The 26,136-nt window shown below is 33.4% G+C and overlaps 1 protein-coding gene across 1 annotated transcript in view; it reads left to right on the forward strand.

The window, feature by feature from the left end:
- Positions 1-4,983: 4,983 nt before the first annotated feature.
- Positions 4,984-26,136, forward strand: part of LOC149193961 (uncharacterized) — an 81,837-nt gene continuing 60,684 nt past the window's right edge. Inside the window, exons 1-4 of the mRNA XM_089407490.1 lie at positions 4,984-6,296; positions 6,365-6,612; positions 6,662-7,323; positions 13,166-13,916. Coding sequence (XP_089263616.1) covers positions 5,276-6,296; positions 6,365-6,612; positions 6,662-7,323; positions 13,166-13,916 — 2,682 coding nt within the window. The 5' untranslated portion in view covers positions 4,984-5,275. The remainder of the gene's footprint in view (positions 6,297-6,364; positions 6,613-6,661; positions 7,324-13,165; positions 13,917-26,136) is intronic.

The following is a 26,136-nucleotide window of genomic DNA, read 5'->3' on the forward strand; positions in this document are numbered from 1 at the left end:
ACGAATTGAGTGGGTTTTTGGATACGGTTTCGTGCAGGATTTGGCAGGAAGGTTGGGTGGCTCGGGTGAGCACTTCCTCTTGTGCAAAGGTGCACGACGCAGTTGTAAAAGGCTGTTCTATGCCTTGTTGTAAAATTATTCTAAGTGTTGGCTTGAAGTTTGTCAAGCACACTTGTATTGTAAAAATTGAAGAAGCTGTTATAATACATTGTTGGGCAGACTTTATCGGGAGTTGCCCCTCCCTTTATACTTGTGTATTGTTGATGTTCTCAATTTGTTGTACATGGTTAATGATTGAGAATGATCTTCTTTAAAGTATAAAGGATAACTCTTTAATTGGTTGCAAGAAAACATAAGTTAAAGTAAGTTTATGTTGGGATAGGCGTAGCCCATAAGAGTTAGTATTGTTAAAAAGAAAGCGTTCGGTGGTGCCGCACCTCACTACAAGTGGTTGAAAGATCACCACAGGTGTAGGGGCGTGACAGTTGGTATCAGAGCAAAGGTTTCTCGAGACAGAGATAAGGGGTTGCAGGTGAAGATGTCTATCTTGCAGAAATTGGGTTATGCATCCTTCGAAGAACCCGAAGGGAGTCTACTTGAAGAGTCAGAAGGAGTAAAAGAGGATTTGCAGAATGGGGCAAAAGGTTGTTTGAAACAAAGAGTGCTCTTCATGCCTTGGCTAAGAAAGGGGTTTCTGACCAGAATGAGGAGGAAGCCTCTCAACTTGCAAAAGAAATGGTCTTGCTTGAAGCAGAATTCAAGGAGCTCGGGATAAGACAAAAATTGAACCAAAAGAAGTGGGATTGCCTAGCTCTTGAGAGGCATCTCCTAGCCTTGAAGAGGAAGGCTGAAGCTGAGAAAGAGCTTCTTCAACCCGGTTGGGCAATGGAGCAAGGTGAAGTAGCAGATTGTGCCAACAAGAAAGAGGAAGTCGTGATAGAGGGAGATGTTGCAGGCATGACTACGATGGAGGATGAACTTGAAGATGATCAAGTTGAACCAGGATCGTGCAGTTTGTCAACATGTATGAATGAGGTCACTCACATGGAGGAGCCTCATGATGATAAAGTAAGTGATGATACTTGTGTTTCATTTGGGCATTTGGGAGATGGACCATGTGCAGGGAAGGGAAAAACCAGTTTGCCAAGGCAAGAGGACATCTTACCATGGATGACTATGATGGAACCTTGTATGGAAGAGCAAGGATTCTCAGTTGTTGGAAAGCTTGTTGGGGTTACTTGTGACCTTTTGATGAAAGGTGCAAGGACCCGGAACAAGGATGGAACTTGATGATCGTTGTGGATGATTGAGTCATGCTTTAGCCATATGGAGAATTGGCTAAGTGCCCGGCATGACTCATGGACAGATTGAGGAGGGCACACACTTGTGATGTTTTGGGTGGGCTTTTCATGGCCGAGACCAAGAGATAGTCTTGATGGACACTTTGGTGGAGGAGCTATGATGAAGAGACTCATGACATGATGACACGTTGGTGAGATGGTTGAGTGACCGAGTTCACTAAACCGAAGTTCGAAGACTTGGATGAGATGGCCAGATGTTGTGATGTGTCTACTTGGTTAGACTACATGGGCAGCTTAGTCATGGACATCAGGTTGGAGACTTGAAGACATGAAGCATGGTAGAGACCTATGCAAGGACATTGTGTGGAAGCACTTGTAGAGATGTCAAGGGACATCCAAACAAGGTGCTAGGGCAGGAATGTTATGCAGGAGGACATGCTAGTGTGACATGGAAACTTGAGGATGGCACATTGCAGATGATGAAGAGGACTTCATGGACCTGAATGGGGCACATCAAGAGTTGATAAGAATGAAGACTTGAGGATGGTACATTGCAGATGATGAAGAGGGCTTCATGGACCTGAATGGGGCACATCAAGAGTTGATCAGATTAGAGACTTGAGGATGGCACATTGCAGATGATGAAGAGGACTTCATGGACCTGAATGGGGCACATCAAGAGTTGATAAGATTGAAGACTTGAGGGTGGCACATTGCAGATGATGAAGAGGACTTCATGGACCTGAATGGGGCACATCGAGAGTTGAATGAAGAATTGAGGGTGCCACATTGCAGACGATGGAGAGAGCTTCATGGACCTGGATGGGGCACACCAAGAGTCAGTTTGATGATCTCTTCACTTTGGAGGAGACACACACATGGACAACATAGTGCAGATGACAGTGGTTCTACATATGTTGCAGTGATGTTTGCCTTATGTGGAGGAGACCATATCATGGTTGATGGTATGTTGTCGAGGACGACAACGATTTCAGGTGGAGGAGAATGTAAGGCCTCCGAGCTGCGGAGCGTCGGGCGCATCGTGCACGAAGGCGAGTCGGGCGCGCGGACGGGCGCGTGGGCGCGCGGGCTGCGACGGGGCTGCGGTTGTGCGACGAGTTTACGACAGAAATGCGACATAAAAATGCGACGAAAGGGAGCATGCGAAAAATGGCTAAGTGTCATTTCCTCACTTGTACGCATATGTTATGAAACAATACGAAGGTTTATATGCGTTGAGTGTTGAACATAAAACACGCTCCAAGCCGACATGTAAAAGAATCATACGACAATGGATTGTGTGGGTCGGCCATGTGTTGGCACCCCCATGTAACATCACATGTATGCGTATATATACATGAGCTTGGGAGCTCATTTGAACACAAGCTCTTCGCTCATACATCCTCGCAAGAAGAAAAGGAGTGCGTAGTCTTTAGTAGGGAAATGCGCACATCTCATGCGCATTAGACTTAGGAGATTACGCAGAAAGTCTTGGTGGATGGTGGACATGTGTGCCACGAATTGAGTGGGTTTTTGGATACGGTTTCGTGTAGGATTTGGCAGGAAGGTTGGGTGGCTCGGGTTAGCACTTCCTCTTGTGCAAAGGTGCACGATGCAGTTGTAAAGGGTTTTTCTATGCCTTGTTGTAAAATTATTCTAAGTGTTGGCTTGAAGTTTGTCAAGCACACTTGTATTGTAAAAATTGAAGAAGTTGTTATAATACATTGTTGGGCAGACTTTACCGGGAGTTGCCCCTCCCTTTATACTTGTGTATTGTTCTCGGTTTGTTGTACATGGTTAATGATTGAGAATGATCTTCTTTAAAATATAAAGGATAACTCTTTACTTGGTTGCAAGAAAACATAAGTTAAAGTAAGTTTACGTTGGGATAGGCGTAGCCCATAAACGTTAGTATTGTTAAAAAGAAAGCGTTTGGTGGTGCCACACCTCGCTACAAGCAGTTGAAAGATCACCGCAGGTGTAGGGGCGTGACACCTCTAGTCTCATTTGGCTACAACTTTTTATTGAACAACATGGTAGCTTGATAGTCACGAACAACGTGCATACATTAAATAAAATTCATTAATGTCAATTCAAATCAAAATAAATGAATCTTTGAGAAAACAAAATTGGCTTACAGAAAATCTAAAGTTGAAAAGATTAAAAATTACAGAGTTTGCATCAAGTGAGTGTGTTGTGCATAATTGGATTCATATATAGAAATACATTACATTATTCTTATATTCCACAACACATTTCCTCAACCTCTCTAAACTAGTTGAAAAGATTAAAACTGACATATTTTTGGCATCAAGTAGGTGTGTTGTGATAATTGGATTGATATATAGAAATACACTACATATTTCCTCAACCTCTACCTAAAAAGTCATGTTAAATTATCATTTTATCTAGTTATTTTATATTATTTTTATCTTACCAAGTCAAAATGTTTGCCTAACATAAGTTAAATAACAAGGCATTATAACATCTCTTCCACACTGGTTTGGCGAGCCTCTTAGACCAATAATTAGCTATGCGAAAAAGCAAATTGTCCATTATTAACTATGGAAAAGTTATTATTAAAACTACTTGATATTTAATGGAAAAATCAAAACTTTTGCTTTATGGAAAAATCAAATACATATATATACATATACATAGAGTCAAATTTTAGATATATATTTCAAATTAGCAATTAAAAAATGGCATAGTCTAATTTATACACGAAATAACATTTTTCATGACATGCTTTCTAGTTCGTTTTAATCAAAATTTGAAGAAGTTTTTAAAAATGTGAGTTTAAGTTGTATGATCTCGAAAATTTGAGTGTCCTAAGGGTTTTCGAGGGTGTTGAATCTATTTACGCATTCAAAAATATATTCTAAATAACCCTAAGGGTTTTCGAGGGTGTTAAATCTATTTATGCATTCAAAATTATGTTCTTAATAACAAAAAAATCAAAATTATTTTACCCAATATCAAAAAAATATATATATATATACATTTCTTCCGTAAATTAGACTATACTATTAATAATGTATAAATTTTAAAGATGTCGGTAAATAATAAATAAAACCGTAAAAACAGTGAAATATAGGCTTCACATTTAACCACTGGTACTTAGTAAGTTTTTCAACGATATTTTCGGCGGTGTGTTTGAGTTCATTAATTTAGCCGACGAATAGTTGTCCTGCATGGGCCATAAGTTTATGAAAGGAATATAATAATCATTTTTAAAGTTGCTGTCAGTCGTAGTAAGAGTGGATTTGGTCGAAGTTCATGAATTCAGCCAACGAATAGTTGTCTACACTAGCCGGCCATAAGTTTAGGAAAGGAATATAATCATTTTTTAAATTTGATCCGTCAGTCGTAGTAAGTGGCGATTTGGTCGTGCTATACCGATTGATTCGTTTGAAATTATATTATTAAGTTGAAAAATTTGCGAAAACCCTAAAAATTCGGACCGTGGACTGTTTCGATAGGGCCATGCTAGTTGGGTTTCTTCTGAATGTCACCCACTCCGGACCCAGCGCCAACCAAATTCCAATTAGAAATGTGGCACCAACTATCTTCAACATTAGGCCCCACTCAATACAACATTGTTGACAAGTATGCCCCACACGGCTTTTCCATTTACTCAGTAGCGTTGAGTGAACTTATGTGAGTCGGGCACAATATAGCATAGCAAAGAGAGGAGGGCATGGCTGTTGGGCAGCGAAAGAGAGAAATGGATAACTGTTTTGTGTGCTTTGTGATCATGGCAACTGCAATAATACTCTTTCCTGTCACTGCCACAGTTAGTATTAGTGACTCAAGGGAGCCACATTATTCTTCCCATATCCATCTCCAAAATGGTTTCTCCGATGGTCATCTGATCGAGAGCAACCCTGGTGGAAATACTTCTCTGCAACTCCGTGGTTTTGGTTTGAAGGAAGATAGAACGCAAGCTGGAGGAACGTGAATTGGCATCATCCATGGATACAAGGGACATGGAGGCTCTTCTTTCATTCAGAAAGATGATCACGTGCGATCCACATGGATCTCTTTTGGACTGGACGGCAGAAAACTCTAAAAAAGTATGCTCCTGGACTGGCATTTGGTGCAGAAAAAGAACTAAAAGAGTGGTTGCAATCATACTTCCTGATCTGCAATTAGAAGGTAGCCTTTCTCCGTCTCTTCGCAACCTTTCATTGTTGCGTATTTTTAATCTTTCTCAAAATAATTTCAGAGGAGGAATTCCACCAAAGCTTGGGCAGCTTAAAGCGCTGGGAATTCTTGACCTCAGCTTTAATCATTTCCAAGGCTTTATTCCAAAAGCATTGTATTATTGCACACATCTTCAATGGATCGAACTTTCACACAACAGCTTGACTGGGATTATTCCATCAGAATTCGGGCGTCTAGTCAAGTTGGAACATCTGCACTTGAGTGGCAACTCGTTAAGTGGTGATATCCCTGAAGCTCTGGGTAATTGTACTCAGCTTGCGGATTTAATTCTGGAAAAGAACGGAATCCAGGGGACCCTGCCCATGAACATATTTCGGCTTCCCCTTATAAAACTAGATCTTGCCGGTAATACTTTGTCTGGCAACATCCCTGAAGCAATTGCCAATTTGAGTCAGTTGACCGTCCTAAATCTCGAGGCAAATCAGTTCACCGGTAGCCTACCGAAAGCGATTACCAACTTGTCTCAGTTAATCTTCCTAAGTCTTGCTGCAAACCATCTAACTGGTAGAATACCTGCGGAGATTGCCAATTTGAAAAAGCTTGTTTTCCTTTACCTCGATACCAACAATTTCACTGGTGCAATTCCAAAAGCCATAGGAAACCTTCAATCCCTTGAAATCATTGCCCTTAATAGCAACAGCTTGACAGGAAATATTCCGTCAGAATTCGGACGTCTATCCAAGTTGGAACTTCTGCGCTTGCTCGACAACTCATTAACTGGTCATATCCCTGCAGCTCTGGGTAATTGTACTCAGCTTACGTATTTAATTTTGGGAGCGAACAGAATTCAGGTCCCCTGCCCATGAACATATTTCGGCTTCCCCTTATAATACTAGGTCTTTCTCGAAATACCCTGTCTGGCAACATCCCTGAAGCAATTGCCAATTTGAGCCAGTTGACCTACCTAAATCTCGGCGCAAATGAGTTCACCGGCAGCGTACCGAAAGCCATTACCAAATTGTCTCAGTTAAGCTTCCTAAATCTGGGTACAAACAATCTAACTGGTAGCATACCTGCGGAAATTGCCAATTTGAAAAAGCTTGCTTTCCTTTACCTCGATACCAACAATTTCAGTGGTGCAATTCCATAGGAAACCTTCAATCCCTTGAAATCATTACCCTTGATAACAACAGCTTGACAGGGACTATTCCAACAGGATTCAGTGTCTAGCCAAGTTGGAAACACTACGTTTGCAGCACAACTCACTAAGTGGGCATATCCCTTCATTTCAAGGTAATTCGAGTCAATTGGTTAACCTAAATCTCGGTGATAATAAGTTCAATGGCAGCATACCTAAAGCCATTACCAAATTGCCTCAGTTAACCTACCTGGATCTGGCTATAAATAATCTGTCGGGTAGCATACCTGCGGAAATTGCCAATTTGAACAAGCTTGAAACACTTTATCTCAATACCAACAATTTCAGTGGTGCTATCCCTGAAACTCTTGGTAAATGTATGGCACTGCAGTATGTAGATTTCTCCCAAAACAATTTTAGTGGAAAGATTCCTACATCTTTAGGGAACTGCAAAGCTTTAAAGGCTCTTATACTCACAGAGAATTTGTTGTCAGGGACAATACCATCAAGTTTAAAGAAATGCACTGCTTTAAAGAGATTGAAATTGTCAGAGAATTCACTTAGTGGAGATTTGACAACGCAGTTTTCAAATTCTCTACAAATTTTCTCAGCACATTCTAATAAGCTCAGTGGGATTTTGCCTTCATCCTTGGCTAATTGCACCCAACTTCAATTGCTAGATTTAAGAAATAATGAATTTACAGAAGGGCTTCCTCAGTATATTGTGTTATGAAACCAGCTCAAGAAAAGATAGAAAAGATAGATCAACGCCTTAGAATTCAGCCTCTTCGAGGGGGCAACCTCCTTTACATTACATAAATGAACAATTCTTGGATGATACAAATGACAAAACCTCCTTTCTATATATAGGAGTCTAAGGAGTCACAATATAATCCAGCCGACCTAACAATAATAATATAAAGCCACAAAAATAACAATAGAGGGATTCTATGGGGCACAGAAATAACAATATGGGGGTAATAGGGGCACAACAATATAAATAAGGGGTATAACTACAATAGTAATGGGGTAATCACTAGTATTATAGGGACCCAACATGCCCCTCTCCTTCAAAAAAGTGTTGTCCTCAACGCTTGAGTAGTTCTGGATACTTCTGCATAAAATTCTCATCCTCCCATGTGGAATCTTCAGCGGATAAGTTCTTCCACTTGATAAGATACTCTGAAATTGATCGATTTCGTAGCTGTCGAGTTCTTGTTTCTGTGACTGCTTCCGGTTCCAATATAATTTTTCCTTCCTCGTCAAGTTCTGGCAATATTGTTTGAATTGGGAGCTTGTCACCTATAACCTTCTTTAAACATGAAACATGGAAAACTGGGTGCAATCGAGAAGCTGCAGGAAGCTCCAATTTGTATGCCATAGTACCAATCTTTTGCAACACCTTGTACGGACCATAATACTTTGGTGATAATTTATTATCCTTCTTAGCTTGCTTTAGGGACATTTGCTTATATGGTTGTAGCCGTAGGAATACCCAATCACCTACATCAAAACTTCTTTCACTGCGATGTTGATCTGCCTGTTGTTTCATTCTATTTTGTGCCAACACGAGGTTATCCTTTAAGAGTTGGAGGACTTGTTGTTGATGTTCGATGTGATGTTCCACTGCCTGAACCTTAGAATTTTCTCTTAAATATGATGTGATGGATGGTGGTTGATACCCATAAAGTGCCATAAATGGGGTCATTTTTGTTGCTGTATGGAAGGAAGTGTTATACCACCATTCAGCCAGAGGCAACCATTTGACCCATTGTGTCTGTTTATCAGATACAAAGCAACGAAGATATCCTTCCAAACATTTGTTTACTATCTCAGTTTGCCCATCAGATTGAGGATGATAAGATGAGCTATGAGCTAACTGAGTACCAAGACAAGAAAATAATTCTGTCCAAAAATTTCCAGTGAAAATGGGATCTCTGTCACTTACAATAATCTTTGGGTTTCCATGTAGCTTTTGAACTGTTTCCATAAATGCAGTAGAAACTGTACTGGCTTTAAATGGATGTGATAATGCACAAAAGTGTGCATACTTGGTAAGTCTGTCAACTACCACCATGATGACACTCTTTCCCTCAGACTTGGGTAAACCTGTGATAAAATCCATTGAAACCTCCTCCCAACGTTGGCTTGGAATGGATAAAGGTTGTAATAGACCCGGTGTCTTAATTGTTTCAACTTTATTTTGTTGGCAAACCAAACATTCCGCCACAAACTTTTGAATATCTGATTTAAGGCCATCCCAAAAAAATTCCTTCTTAACCCTGTGGTAAGTTTTTAAAAATCCTGAGTGCCCTCCTAAGGGAGAAGTGTGCAATTCCATAAGAATCTTTTGTTTTAGCTGGGAATTCTTACAGAGGTATAAGCGATCTTTGTACCATAACGAATCATTTTGCCAGCTAAATGTATCAGAAGTACTGGAATCTTGTTGTAGCTTTCGAATAAGTGCCCACACTTCTTCGTCATTCTTCCATTCCTCCCTTGCTTCGTTTATCCAATCTGGTTGGATAATAGAAATGGCACACAACAATGCTTCCACATCCTCATCCTTTCTTGAGAGTGCATCTGCCACCACATTTTGCTTCCCTTTTTTGTAGATGATTTCAAAGTCATAACCCAACATCTTTGTGACCCACTTTTGTTGCTCTTCAGAGGATAATCTTTGTTCTAAAAAGTATTTAAGGCTATCATGATCCGTTTTTACCTTGAAGTGTCTTCCCATTAGGTAGGGTCGCCATTTCTTAAGTGCATGGAGTATTGCCAACATTTCCTTCTCATAAATAGCTTTGCTTAAAAACTTTCCCTTGATTGGACGACTTTCAAAAGCAATGGGTCTTTCATCTTGCATTAGAACAGCACCAATTCCATTTCCTGAAGCATCACATTCCACAATAAAGGTTTTTGTGAAGTCCGGTGTAGCTAAGACCGGTGCTTGGCACATTGCCTCTTTAAGATGTTCAAAGGCCTTTGTTGCTTCCGGAGTCCATGAAAATGAATCTTTCTTCAATAATGTTGTTAGAGGTGCTGCTATTCTCCCATAATTCTTAACAAACTTGCGATAATACCCTGTCAACCCAAGAAATCCTCGCAGATGCTTTATGGATGTGGGGATTTTCCATTCCTTAATGGCTTTAATTTTGCTAGGGTCTACCTTAACTCCTTCATGAGATACAATATGACCCAAATATTCCACCTCCTGGACTCCAAAGAAACATTTGGATCTTTTTGCATATAATTGTTTCTCCTCCAATAGTTGTAGCACCCTGTCAACATGTTCAACATGATCCTTCCAAGACTTGCTGTAGATTAGTATATCATCAAAAAATACTAACACAAATTTTCTAAGGAATGGTTTGAAAATTGAATTCATCAAACCTTGAAATGTTGAAGGTGCATTGGTAAGGCCAAAAGGCATGACCAAAAATTCATAATGACCCTCATGAGTTCTAAATGCCGTTTTCGGAATGTCTTCAATCTTCATTCTGATTTGATGATATCCCGAACGAAGATCCAACTTGGTGAAGTAAATTGATCCATGCAATTCATCCAGTAATTCATCAATGACAGGAATGGGGAACTTATCTTTAATAGTGAGCTTGTTGAGCTCCCTATAATCCGGACACATGCGCCATGATCCATCCTTCTTGTGCACCAATACTACTGGAGCTGAGAAAGAACTTTGACTCGGTTGAATTATACCAGCCTCTAGCATTTCTGCAACCATACGTTCAATTTCACTTTTTTGGACATAGGGATATCTGTACGGCCTGATGTTTGGAGGAACACTTCCTGGAATCAGATGAATAGCATGATCATGATCACGCATAGGTGGGAGACCTTTGGGAGTCTCAAATACCTTGGAATGATTGTCCAGGACTTTTTGGAGATCTGGAGAAATAGATGATTCCAATGTGGAAACATCTAGCGAACATAATTGTGCAATTACACCTCTTTGCTCCTTTTTTAGAAGCTTTGTCATGCCATTAGAGCTGATTATCTTTCCTGTTTTCCCTGCAATACCCCTTAATTCAACTTCCTTTCCTTCCGTAGAAAATTTGATGAAAAGTTCTTGAAAATTAAAAGCTATTGTACCCAAGGATTGTAGCCATTGGACTCCTAGTACAACATCAGCACCTCCCATTGGAATGGAAAGCATTGGGCTAGTCAATACATATTCTCCCATGGATAGCTTGATATTATGGCACTTTCCAGAGCAATTTATTGTTCCTCCATTTGCAATCATCACTTGACACTCTGGTGCTGGATATAGGAAGCAATTCAATTCTTTTGCTACCCTACAATGAATAAAATTGTGGGTGCTTCCTGAATCAATCAACACTATTACCTTTTTCTTCTTGATTTGTCCTTCTATCTTGATGGTTTGAGGAGTGGTAATTCCCGCCAATGCATTACAAGATATGGTCGGATTTATTTGTTCTTCATCTAGGCTTTGTTCCTGGAGTATATCTTCTTCTTTTGACCTTTCTTGCTCCTTTTCTTCTTCCTCTTCACAATCTATGTAGAATAATTTCTTCTCAGCACACTTATGACCTTTAGTGTATTTGCTATCACAACTGTAACAAAGCCCTTTTGCTCTTTTTTCTTCCAATTGTTGTGGTGTCAACCTTATAGGTTGTGGAAGACTAGGGGCAACAACACTTCCGTCTTTATAGTTGTGAGTGGTATGCTTCCTGGTTGCCATAATTTTGCTTTCCATTTTTCTTGCTAACCTGAATGCCTTCTCTAATGAATCAGGTTCCCAAAGGCGAACATCATGTTGGATATTATCCTTTAAAGACCCTATGAACACATCAATCCTATGCTCCTCTGGAATATCTTTTACCCTTATGTTCAATTTTTGGAACTCCTCAATGTGCTCCATTATTGAACCCTTTTGTTTGAGACTTATCAATTGGCTAAAAAAAGTGTTGCTTTTTGTATCCTCATAATGTGCTATCAATTCTTCCGTAAAAATTGCCCAAGTGATAAATTGTTTACGAGAGCAAAGCCATTGATACCATACAAACTGATTTGGTTCCAAATATAAAGTTGCCATACGTACCTTTTGTGTGTTTTGCACATTATTGAGATCGAAGAATTGCTCCATCTGTAATATCCATGTGGCGGGATCCTTGCCATCAAACTTCCTCATATCGATTTTTGGAATATGGTGATTCTTCGATCCAACATTAGATCTATGGAATCATGATTAACATTTCTTTTGTTCTCATCATGAGTTTCCTTTACTACCCTTTCACCATTAGTGACCCTTTCTTGTAGCAACTTCTTCAATTCTTCCATGTCTGTCTTCAAATCTATCTTCAAATCTGCCATCGAATCCTCCATCTTAGCTTCCATGCCCTTTATCTTAGATTCCATGCCATTTATCTTAGATTCCACGCCACTTATCTTAGCTTCTGTTAGCTTTTGTGAGCGTGACATTTGTTGCACTTGTTCTTGTAATTTTGATATATCATGTAGCATTTCTTCCTCTTCTTCATGAGTCATGCTAGAGCTTTCAGGTTCCTTACTAGGTGTTTGCATTTTCTTTCCTCGGGGCATCAGTTACCGATAATAATGCTTTACTATGCCCTTTGAATTCCGTTAAACCAAGCTTACACAAAAATTAAAAAAAAACTACACACCTTTTTTCACTTTATAGAAGCCTGATATTGAATCTGATGTATCTCTGTAATTTCGGATCATCCAGTTCTGAAATTGCTACCTGTAGTAGCCTTCTGCGTCCTCTTTCCAATGCCACAAGTCTGAGCCAAATTGGATTCTCCAAGGAAGAGTTATGTGAAATCTCCCACAGTGACTTGCTTTTAGACTGGTTCAGTAGAGCGAACTTGTACGACGTGCCACGAGTCACTGTTTCAACCTTTGAATCTGAAACACACACCCAAGAAACTACAGTCCGTCCTCTTTCTGTACCTTCTTACGAAATTTCAATCCGATCCCCAGAGAGAAAGTTATGACGATTTTCCCCAGGTCACCTGTTTTGAATGTAATTCAGGAGTCTGCAAAAAGACCAACTTCCTCAGATCATATCTCCGCAAATATCGCGCGAAAAGCTCTGAAATTCGGACCCAAGGTTCAGTGCGATTTCTTCTCAAATGGGTTTTTTTTTAGACTTCTGAAACGTCACAAAAAAAGTTATAGCGAAAATGCCACGATGACCTGTTTGGAGCAGCGAAACCCTAGAATCCAAAGCTCTGATACCAAATGTTATGAAACCAGCTCAAGAAAAGATAGAAAAGATAGATCAACGCCTTAGAATTCAGCCTCTTCGAGGGGGCAACCTCCTTTACATTACATAAATGAACAATTCTTGGATGATACAAATGACAAAACCTCCTTTCTATATATAGGAGTCTAAGGAGTCACAATATAATCCAGCCGACCTAACAATAATAATATAAAGCCACAAAAATAACAATAGAGGGATTCTATGGGGCACAGAAATAACAATATGGGGGTAATAGGGGCACAACAATATAAATAAGGGGTATAACTACAATAGTAATGGGGTAATTACTAGTATTATAGGCACCCAACATATTGTTTCTTTTTATGACCCGAGAGTTTTAAGTATGGTTTATAATAAATTCAATGGTAGTATTCCTTTGTGGATTACAAATCTTCACCGATTGCAAGTGTTGGATTTATCCAACAATAATTTTAATGGGAGAATACCATGTAATCTTAAAGGACTACATGGATTCAAAATCAAGCCCCAACTTAGTGGTAACACACTATATGAAGATGTAAGGATTACCATTAAAGGAGCTAAGTACACTTTAATATATGTGCTGGTAACAAACACAATATTTGATTTGTCTAGCAATAATCTTATTGGTGAAATACCTTCAAGTATAGAAAGTCTAGGAAGTTTGTTGTTGTTGAATTTATCTGGAAACCATTTGGAAGGACAAATACCTACATCACTTAGTCAAATATCTACTCTGGAGCAAATGGATTTGTCCAAAAACAATTTGAGTGGAATAATTCCTCAAGATCTCTCTAAATTAATGGAATTGTCTTATTTGGATTTTTCAAATAACAAGCTTTGTGAGAGAATTCCAAAAGGAACACAGTTTGACTCCTTCAGTGTGGCTTCATTTCAGAAGAACAAGTGCTTATGTGGCAATCCTTTACCAGCATGTAAACAAATGGGAAAGAAAAAGGAAGAAGGTAGCTTTAGTGAAGGTCAAAAATGGTTGAGTCATGTATCTAAACATGTTTCATTGATTGCCTTAGGGTTGGGAATAGGAATTGGATTTGGTGGAATGGTAAGTGTCATGACATTATGGAATAATGGTATATTTTGAAAAATATCTCCCAATCCTAGAAGATCTTATGGAGAGTATAGATTTCTTACATAGCTAAAAAGTTTGTTTTAGCTTACTATATTATTAAAATGATAGCAACATGTACTATTAAGATGATAGCAAGTATGCTATGAGAAATAAAAAAGTGAATTATGTTGTTATATCCATAACATTGTTGTATTAAGATGATAGCAAAGTATGCTATGAGAAATAAAAACGTGAATTATGTTGTTATATCCATAATATTGTTGTAATAGAGATACTTCATCATTTAAAAAAGAAATTTAACAATATTTATTTAAAAAAAATTATTTCAAATCAAGCATTATAAACATGTGTACTATTGTGTTTTTTTGAATTCAAATAGTCTTTTTGTACTATTGTGTGTTTTTTTCTTTTAAATTCAAATAATCTTTTTACATATTTTAAAATTGATTTAATACCAATTATTTTTTATAAAAAAATATATATGAATATAAATTATATACTCATTTTTCATTAATATTATTTTAAATTATATATATAGATAGATATATATATATATCATGTTATTAAATTAAATTAATGTTTTTCTTTTTTATTAAATTTATTTTTATATTATTAATGATAACCATTGTTTTAATAAAGCGTTCTATATTATAATATTATAAATCCAATGTTAACGTGATTATAAAATAATTGTAACATTTATGAATGATATATACAATTTTCACTTATTAAAATTAATATAATATTTAAAGTATTTTTCTCTTATATTAATTTCTGTAATATTAATAAAAAAATAATAATTTATTATAATATTATAAATCCAATGCGATTATAAAATATATTGATAATAATTTTGATCGATATATTTCCTTTTTTACCATGCATTTAATACAATTAAAAAATATCAGGTAATAATTATCAAAATTTTAAATAACTAAAAAACTAATAAAATCAAAATTTATAAGTTTATTTTTTATTAATTTTAAATTAAAATTTAAAATATTTATTAAATTAAAAAATTAATTAATATAATACATTTATAAAATATATTATTGATATTTCCAATTTATACTTTAATAGAATGTGATATTCTCATTTAATTAACAAACAATTTCAGCCCTTAAAAATTATTACTATATTATTGATCTATATTAACGAGTACTATATTATTTATCTATATGAATGAGGAAGTTTAAAGTAGTTAATTAATATATTAAAAAAAATTTGAAAAATTGAATTTTTACTTAAATTTATATTAATTGATTTAACATTTTTTGAAAGTTTTATATATATACATATATATGGTCTGCTTCAGATAGCTCAAGTGGTGATGGTTGTGGAATGAAATCTCACTTAACCAGAGATCTTGAGTTCCAATCTTGTGCTACTCTCCTCTAATAACTAGGTAAATAATAGAAATGTAAACTTGAAAATAGTAGAGTCCTACTAAGCTTTTATATATATATATATATATATATATATATATATATATATATATATATATATATATAAAAGAAATAAAAGTAAATAACGTTGTTGATAAATTAAAAGAATATAATATATTTAGTAAATTAAATAAAATTTCTAAATTATTTTTAACATATATGAAAATTATTTATTTTATTAATATATTTATCTATAAATTTAAAATTAGTAAGATATTCACAAAAGTGTAAGAATTTATTAATAAATTAGTTTACACTAAATTAAATATAAAATTTAGAAAAATTCATTTCATAAAATATATTAAGGCATATTTTTAATTTAAAATTTGTGTTAAAAAGTTAATGATTAAGATAGTAAACTATATCATTGCTTATGTTTAAATTAAATTATTATTGTTATTATTTATTATTTTAAGTTATTTTCATTTATTTATATAATTTAATCTCTAAAGTTTCTTTGAAAATATATTGCTACTAAAAATTACATTTTTTAAAAAGTTATAAGTTATTATCATAACATCCCTTACCCCCTTCCATTGCTCACCATTCCCTTTGCATGGTCCCCTCTTTCCTAAAATTAGATTTTGATGGCGCATCGAAAAGAATCTGGACCCAACCAGATTCAATGGTATATTTAGAGATCACAAAGGCCTTCCACTTTACATATAATCAGTCACATTGGGAATTAATGACAATAATGTCATTGAACTCATTCTTCTCATCATAGGGATGGAAATTGCACAAGCATAGGGCTCTTCCAAGATTTTTGTGGAAAACGATTCTAGCTTATCATCAAAATGCTCCATAAGATACAGAATGGTACCCTAGTACCTAAGGTGTCCAAAATTTGGTATTTAGAAGAACTCGTATGCAAGGCTTCTTCTCTTTTTTCCAACATCTCGGTCATTAACACCTACCACATTTGGTGGACAAGCAACAAAGTAGAAGATATACTAGCTAATCATTGAAGTTTAGACTATTTGATAATACTCTCCTCCATTTGGAACCTTCTACAGGAGTCCCCTCTTAAGGAAATGTGCTGGAAGCTCATTCAAAAAGATACATGTATCCTAGATGGGGTGTTTTGTGTGCAAAAGGGGGAAATGGGTGGGTTGCCACTACCTCACCTAGACATGTGGTCGGGTGACATGCAAGCATTCCCCTATAAAGCATGTTCATGATGTTATTTTTCCTAATTCCTCTTCACATATGAGGTTCTCTCAACACACTCTAGCACATGCATGACTCCTATCATATCCTTGAATGTATGTCATCCATCCTTACTACTCATCTGGCCTCCACTCATGTGGCACTACATCTAACTCTAATGCAGATTATAGCATCTCTTCTTGCGGTTTGATTTTCATTTTATGTTACTAGCTACCAAAGCCTCTGGCATATATCACGAGCTTAGCTCTTGATGATTACAATCAGGTTCTTCAATTGACCCACCCATTCAAGCCTTGATCGAGAATTTTCCTGCCACATTTGGACCTCATTCATTGCTCCAAATCAAAGTGGCCCTCCCTCATAGACTAGAGTCATGATAGCAATTTCCAATTTTCATCCTAGAAAATAGGTTCCACCTAGTTGTTTCCTTCATCTCATAGGTTCAACACACATGGTGTTGCCTCCAATTTTGGTTCCTCTTGCATTCAAGAAAAACTCTCATTTGGGTGTCAGATGCCTTCAAAAAAAATGCTCTTGTCAGGTTTTAGTTTGAATAATGCTCCTTGTTTGGTATTTATTCCCACATGTGAATATTCTTCTAGAATTTCATCACTTACCTCTCTTAACTGGCACTCTCCTTGTGGTCTAGATTCAAATCTTAAGCACCCTCTCTCTAGTTTTCTTTCTTAGGCCATCCTCATTGATCTTTTAGTCTTTTCAAATGGCCTAGTCTCTCTCTCCTCACCCGCTCCTGAGTTGGCTCACCCTTTTCATGGATGGCTTCTTGTACTCTCCCTTACTAGATCTTATCCTCCATTTTTAGTTAGCCACCTGTCTCAAGACTTTCTACATGTGTATCTTCCCTTCATGCATGTTCTTATAACCCTCCCCCTCTAACCACCTACACTTCTATCACTATTATGCCCTCCACCGTGCCCCTTTAGTGTGAACATATTCCCATAGAAGCCTACAACCAAGAATGGGCCTCTACGGGGAACTCATATATGAACCACTACCTGGAGGAAAATGTTGCCTATTTTTGTAAGTTCACTTCGAGCCTCATCCAGGATGAGAAAACCTACATGGATAGATAAGGAGCCTCTTAGAAGAGTCAACTTTCAAACAAATAGGTTCTCTTAGTGTTTGTAGACTAAGTGTCAGACATTGAGCATACATGTGTACATTTCAACCAATACATGTACATTTTTTAAATATTGGCACTTAAAAATTCTCCTTGGCGAAATCTTGATGGATTTATTTGGGCATCGAGTAGATCTCTTGCACTCTATAGAGCATTTGCATCAACATATGAAGGACATGGACCAATGACTAGACCACATTGACTAGCACCTTAGTGTGCCACCCCCATCAACAATGAGGACCCCATCTAGTTCACAACTATTGATTTTGACCCCTCTACTTAGTATATGTTATGTTTATATTAATTTTTTATTATTGTTGTTTATTATGATGGCCAATCTAGCCCACTTTTTAGTTTATGTACCATCCATTTTATATTTTCGAGCACTATGCTATCATATGCCTTTCCACAGAGAGTGAATTTTTTGTTATGGTATGATATTCGCAATAGAAAATTGACTTGACATTATATATATATATATATATATATATATATATATATATATATATATATAATAACAAAAACAATTATGCATAATTTTAAATAGATAAATAAAAAGGATGCAATGTATTTAGAGAATTAACTCATTTTTCTACAATATTTTTAACATATATGAAAACATATTTATTTTGTAGCTTCATGACCCAGATTATCCACAGTTTCTTGTTCATTCTGCCAACGTTTCAAACCCCAGAGGGGGTCCATCATCAGGACAAAACAGAAAGAATATGAATGAGAAATTATTATTGAGAGAAGAGAGCAAGCGACCTGGATATAAATAAACTAAGAACCCTAATTTTATATAATGGCCGACACATGATATAATTTTATTTTAATTTAATTTATATAAATCTTAATTGATTAATTCTTTTTATTAATTAAATTAGTTCATTTATTAATTTTATTTATAAATTGGTTAGTTAGTAAATTTTTGTTTTTAATTAATAAAATAAATTTGTTTTTTATCAATTAATAAGACTTTAGTAAATTTCATTAAAAATTTTCTTTTAATTTTAATTTAAAATTTTTAATCCAAATGAATTTTTTGTTTCATTAAAATTATTATTTCTTCTAAAAATTTTTAATTTTAAATTATTTAAATTTTTTCATACCAATTGAATTTTTATTTTTAATTGATTAAAATTATTTAAAATTGAATTTTTATTTGATTAAAAATATGAACAAATTTCTGGAGTCGCCATGGGTTCCCCGCTCTCACCTATCGTGGCCAACCTATACTTGGAGTACTTTGAAAGAAAAGCCCTTGGCTCATTCCACCTGAAGCCAGCATGGTGGAAAAGATTTGTCGATGACACCAACCTGAATTCGACTCATGGTAGGGCAGAGCTTGAGAAGTTCTTCAATCATCTTAACTCTGTATCTTCCGAAATCAAATTTACGATGGAGCTTGAGGAGAATGGTAAGATCCCCTTTCTAGACGTTCTGATCAGTAGAAAAGATGATGGTACTTTGGGACACCAGGTCTATAGGAAGAGAACTCATACTGATAGCTATCTTCATGCTGACTCTTACCATCATCCCTCCCAAAAGTCTGGCATCTTAAATACCCTGGCTGTGAGGGCTTTCAGGATTTCTGACCCTGATCACATAAAGGATGAGATTGAACACTTGACCTCTGTCTTCAAAAACATTGGATACAAGGAGTGGAGCATCAAGAAGGCTATAAGAAGGGCTCAAGATAGGGCCCTCTCTGAGCATCCCCCTCGAGGCAAGAAGGAATATCAAGGGAAAGTTTACCTTCCATTCATCCAAGGAATTACAAATAAGATTGCGAAAATTTTAAAGAAGAATAACATAGACACTCAATTTACAACATGTGGAACGATAAGGCAAATGATGAGGTCGGTTAAGGATAACATTGATCGGCAACAACTCAAGGGAGTATACAAGATCGATTGCTCATGTGGCAAGTGTTATATTGGGGAAACAGGTCGGTCTCTGAAAATAAGACTTAAAGAGCATGCCGCTGACATAAAGAATGAAAGGTCCCGCTCATCGGCCCTTACGGAGCACTCGTCTAAGACCAAACATCATGTGTGTTTGGAAGACGCCAGGGTAATTGCAAGAGAAGACAACTATTATAAAAGGACAATCAGAGAGGCCATTGAAATTATGAATTTTCCTCAGAACCTCAACAGGGACAATGGGAGTGAAATCAGTGGAAATTGGCTTCCTCTGATCAAGCAAATAAACCCCCCCGGACCATTGGAAGCATAATATCAAAATAAGGGGTCTTTCATTCAGTAAGTTTAATTAATTAATTTAAACAATTATATAAAATTAATCTAATTAATTTAATTAATTATATTAATTAAAATTAATTAAATTATTGGTTTAATTAATTAAATTAAATTAATCTAATTAACTTAATTAATTTAATTAATTTAATTAATTATATTAATTTAATTTAATTAAACTAATTTAATTTAATTTAATTAATTATATTAATTAAATTAATGATTTAATTCTTAAATAAAAAGAAATGAATTTGAAGTTAATCTTATGTATAATAATTTTAATTATGTATAATAATTTTAATTATATTCAAATATCAAAATCTTTTAATCAAATAAATTAATTTAATTTGATTTAATCTATTAAATAAAAATTATAATGAAAGTGAAAATCTAATGAAATTGAAAATTAAATATAAATTTAATGATAATAAAAATAAATAAAAAAATTTAAATGAAATAATAATTTTAATCAAATAAAAATTCAATTTTAAATAATTTTAATCAATTAAAAATAAAAATTCAATTGGTATGAAAAAATTTAAATAATTTAAAATTAAAATTTTTTAGAAGAAATAATAATTTTAATCAAACAAAAAATTCATTTGGATTAAAAAGTTTAAATTAAAATTAAAAGAAAAATTTTAATGAAATTTAATAAAGTCTTATTAATTGATAAAAAACAAATTTAATTTATTAATTAATAACAAAAAATTACTAACTAACCAATTTATAAAAATAAAATAACAATAAAATTAATAAATAAACTAATTTAATTAATAAAAAGAATTAATTAATTAAGATTTATATAAATTAAATTAAAATAAAATTATATCATGTGTCAGCCATTATATAAAATTAGGGTTCTTAGTTTATTTATATCCAGGTCGCTTGCTCTCTTCTCTCAATAATAATTTCTCATTCATATTCTTTCTGTTTTGTCTTGATGATGGACCCCCTTTGGGGTTTGAAACGTTGGCAGAATGAACAAGAAACTGTAGATAATCCAGGTCATGAAGCTACAAGAAACCTCCACAGAAGCCTAAAATCTAACATATTTATTTTATCAACATATGTATTTAAAAAGTCAAAATTAATAACTATTCGTAAAAGTGTAAGCATTTTTTAATAAAGTAATTTAGAACCATCTCAACTTTTGATTTACGAAGTGGTGAGAGAGGGATCCAATGTATTTTCACTCTAAAAAGAGATTTGCACCTCTAATAAATTTGATTCCTCTCTACAGTTTATAGATCTAGAGCTAAGATAAATCTAGACTAGTAGAATGTATGTCTTCAAATAAATTAAATATCAAATTTCAAAAAAAATAATTCATAAAATGTATTGAATTATATTTTTAATTTAAAATTTTCTATTAAAAGGTTAATGATTTTACTATCAGTTTTCTTGCAATCTTGACAAGATTACACATTCATCATGTCCAATATATCACCTCAATCAGAGCAAGGAATTGAACCACTGACTTCCCATCAAGGAGTAGCTTAACAGAGCATCCGATTACCATCAATCCAAGACCCCGTGGATAATGACTTTACTATCATTACTCAATGTAGTAAACTATATTATCACTTATGTTTAAATTAATTTATATTTTTTTAATTCTTTAATGTTAAACGACAATTTTCTTAAATTTTTTAAAATTTCATGAAAAAAATATTGCTACTTAAAAATTTACATATTTTAAAAGTAATAAGTTATTGTCATAGTACTTATTTTTCTTTTGTCCTTTCTTTTATTTTTTTAATGCATTATCTCATTAAATAATTCTACTTTATTTTATTTATTTTTAATTTAAAATATATTTATTTTGCAAAATTATATCTTTTATTTTTTTTCCTTTTTTTAATTAAAGTGTTTGTATTACTTTAAAAACTAGATTACGTCATTGACATAGAGGCAGTAAGAGGGAGGAAAGGCTTCTCAACCTCTGCCACCAAAAAACCTTTGTAATGCTTTAAATACAACTAGACTTTCACTTCTCACTCTCAACATAAAAAACAAAGACATTTTTACATTGACTAAACATATAAAAGGCCCAACGCAAGGCTGAGAGCCCTATCTTTATACTAAACTTCATTATCTCAAAAAGAACAAGGGAAGTTTATTCATACATTGATCCAAGAGTGTACATAGTCCACACAAATAGGTGATGAAGTTATGCACCAAGAAACAACCTTCCTTACCCATAGCTTCGTACCAGCCACTACACTCCATCCATGGCCAAAACACTAAAACACACAAATATGAGATTTCTAAATCATCGTTGTATGTGAATTAATGAACTGTAATAAAACACGATATAGCCTGCTAGGAATACCTAGATATATCCCATGATATTTTTCCCATACTATTCATTCTCTGAGAAAGAGATATTTGTAAGACCCGATGCACTAGAGCTATGGGGATCCAATTGCTCCCATCCCTTAGAATCATAAAAAATATGACTTTCTACACGAATCAAGTGGGTAGCTATATTTTCCATACAGAACCTCAGGTTCCTCAGTATCATTTTCATGTCTTCATTAGAGGCATAAATATTATATTTTTGAATCTATTTGTCTCATAACACCAACCCCAAAATCATTTTCATTTCCAGTGCAGTGCTACTAAATTCAGGTACTGGTTGGCCCTTCCACTCATATTACAAGGGTCAAGAACCTATTTAGACATGTCCTCCAAAAATTATGAATCCTAGAGAGATTATTTCTCCTCCCGATATTTAATTTGTAGCTAACTAATCTCTCGGCGCATCTTCAAAGTAATAGTGTTAAAATAGGTCCCCACTGAGTCGTGAGCAAATAACTTGCCACCTCATTTCCCTAGTTGATCTCTGGCTTCTCCTCCCCTCCTGCTTCTCTCTCCCTCTATCTCAGAAACATTGTTAGGCCACCAGAGGGCTCTTCTTCTTCTTTAAAAGGATTTCCTCTTCCTACAAAGGGACAAAGCCACTAGCTCAAATAGACCTTATTAAGACTTGGGAACCACCAGCATTGTAGAAAGACCAAACACATGAATTGACCTCTAACATAGTCTCACCAATTAAGGATATGGGAAACTCTGTGTCAATCAAATACTTAGACCCCTTAAACATTGAGCACATCATATGTAACCCTTGTACCAAAATGATATTATGCTCAATAACCCAAGGAGAAATTACAAGACCCCACCTCCAACACATGACAAACCTTGCTTCCCATGGTTCCCCTACCACTCCTGTACTCAAAACACCTGTTCCAACTTTTCCAAGAGGAATCTAACTCAAAAGACACAATCCCAACAAGGCTACAAAACTTAAAGAGACCATGACCCTCAACTTGACTAATTTCAGCCAACTTCAATTGTTGGATTTAAGAAATAATGAATTTACAGGAGAGCTTCGAGATTAATTTGCACTTTTTAATGACTTAAGAGTTTTAAGTATTGGTTATAATAAATTCAATGCTACTATTCCTTCATGGATTACAAATCTTCACCAATTGCAAGTGTTGGATTTATCTAATAATAATTTTAATAGGAGAATGCCATCGAACCTCAAAGTACTGCATGGATTCACAATAAAGCCCCAACTTAGTGGCAACACACTATATAAAGATGTAAGTATTATCATCAAGAGAGTTGAGTACACTTTAACATATGTCTACCAATAATATCATTAGATAAATACCTTCAAGTATTCGATTTGTCTAGCAATAATATCATTGGAGAAATGCCTTCAAGTATGGAAAGTTTAAGAAGCTTGTTGTTGCTAAATTTATCTGCAAATCATTTGGAAGGACAAATATGAGCATAAATTAGTCAAATGTCTACTCTAGGGCAATTAGACTTGTCCAAAAATAATTTCAGTGGAATGATTCCTCAAGATCTGTCGAAATTAATGAAATTGTCCTATTTAGATGTTTCAAGTAACAAGCTCTGTGGGAGAATTAAAAAAAGAACAAAGTTTGACACCTTCAGTGTGGCTTCATTTCAAAAGAAGTGCTTATGTGGAAATCCTTTACAAACATGTAAACAAATGGGAAAGAAAAAAGAAGAAGGTAACTTGAGTGAATGTAAGGATGGTTGTGTCATGTATCTAAACAGGTTTCATTGATTGCCTTAAGGTTGGGAATAGGAATTAGATTTGGTAGAATGGTAAGTGTCATGACATTATGGAATAATGGTATATTCTGGAAAATATCTCCAAATCCTAGAAGATTTTATGGAGACTGCCAATTTCCTAAATAACTAAAAAAATTATTTTAAATCGTTATATTATTAACACATATGCTCTTAAGATGATAGGAAAATATAAAAATTAAAAATAAATAACTAAATAAATAAATAAATAAAAAATCATCAATTATGTTGTTACATATATAATATTGTTGTAATAGAGAGTACTCGGTCATTTAGAAAAGAAATTTGACATTGTCTATTTTAAAAAAGTTATTTCAAAAATATAAATTATTGAAACATTTTTACTATTGTATGTAATTTTGTTTTCTTTTTTCAATTCAGTATTGTTAATACATATTTTAGTTTTAATTTAATACTAATTCATTATAAATTATAATTTATTTTTCATTAAAAATATAATCTATACACTCACCTTTCTATTAATATTATTATAAATTAATTTAATATTGGTTAATTATATATAAAAATTTCATGCGTTTAATACTGATTTATATTTAAAGTATCTTTCTCTTATAACAGTTTTTCTCATAGTTAATTAATGATAAAAAAGTTTTATTAATGATAAAAATGTTTTAATAAAACATTATATATTATAATATTATAAATCAATGATACTGTGATTATAAAATAATTGTAACATTTCTCAATTATATGTACAATTTGTACTTATTAAAATTAAATTAATATTTAAAGTGTTTTTTCTCTTATATTAATTTCTTTAATATTAATGATAAAAAAATTTTAATAAAATAAATGTGATATAAAATATATTGAAGATATTTTTCTTTTCTATACCATGCATTTGATATAATTATAAAATATGGATAATAATTATCAATTTTTTTGAGATAATTAATAAAATTATAATATATAATATATAATTTATTTTTTTATTAATTTTAAATTAAATTTTAGAATATTTATTAATTAAATAAAGTCTTTCGGTAGAAATTATATGAGAGAATTTTTTGGCCGATGCTCGAACCAACAAGTGTGGTTGGTTCATCATCATCTTGATGATGAACCACACTTGTAGGTTCAAAAAAAGTTGGCCAAAAAATTCTTCCATATGATTTCTACCAAAAAACTTTGTTTAATTCATTATGAATCATAAAAACTTAAATACAAAAAATATTTATTAAATTAAAAAATAATTAATATAATATATTTATAAAATATATTACTGGTGTTATTTATCTATATTAATAAGTAAGTTTAAAGTATTTAAATAATTACGATAATTTGTTAAATTTAAATCTATATCTATGATTTTAGAATATTAAATTAAAAAATATTTAAATGAAATACTAATTACTGAATTTTTACTTAAATTTATATTATTTGACTTGACAAATTTTAAAGTACAATGGCTATTAAAAAAGAAATATATCATAATAATTTTAAAAATAAAAATAAAAGTAAATAAGTGTGTATAATTTTGAATCGATAAATAAAAAAATATAATATATTTAATGAATTAAATAAAAATTTCAAATTATTTTTAACATATATGAAAATTATTTATTTTATTAATATATTTATTTATAAATTTAAAATTAAAAAATATAATATATTTAATGAATTAAATAAAAATTTCACATTATTTTTAATATATATGAAAATTATTTATTTTATTAATATATTTATTTATAAATTTAAAATTAGTAAATTATTTATTCTATTAATATATTTATTTGTAAATTTAAAATGAGTAGATATTCATAAATTGTAAACATTGGTTACTAAATTAGTTTACACTAAATTAAATATAAAATCTCAAAAAAATGATTTCATAAAATATGTTGAGGTATATATTTAATTTAAATTTTTAAATTTTATGTTTAAAAAAATAATTATTAAGATAGTAAATCACATGATTGTTTATCTTTAAATAAAACTGAAAATTTCTATATTTTAATGTTAAATATTATTTATTTATTTTAATTTTTAGAGTTTTTTTAAAATATATTACTATTAAAACAATT

This window comes from Pinus tabuliformis, chromosome 2_2 (assembly GCF_031772625.1).
Source record: "Pinus tabuliformis cultivar Carrire ecotype Pingquan chromosome 2_2, CPIR1, whole genome shotgun sequence".
NCBI classification, from domain to species: domain Eukaryota; kingdom Viridiplantae; phylum Streptophyta; class Pinopsida; order Pinales; family Pinaceae; genus Pinus; species Pinus tabuliformis.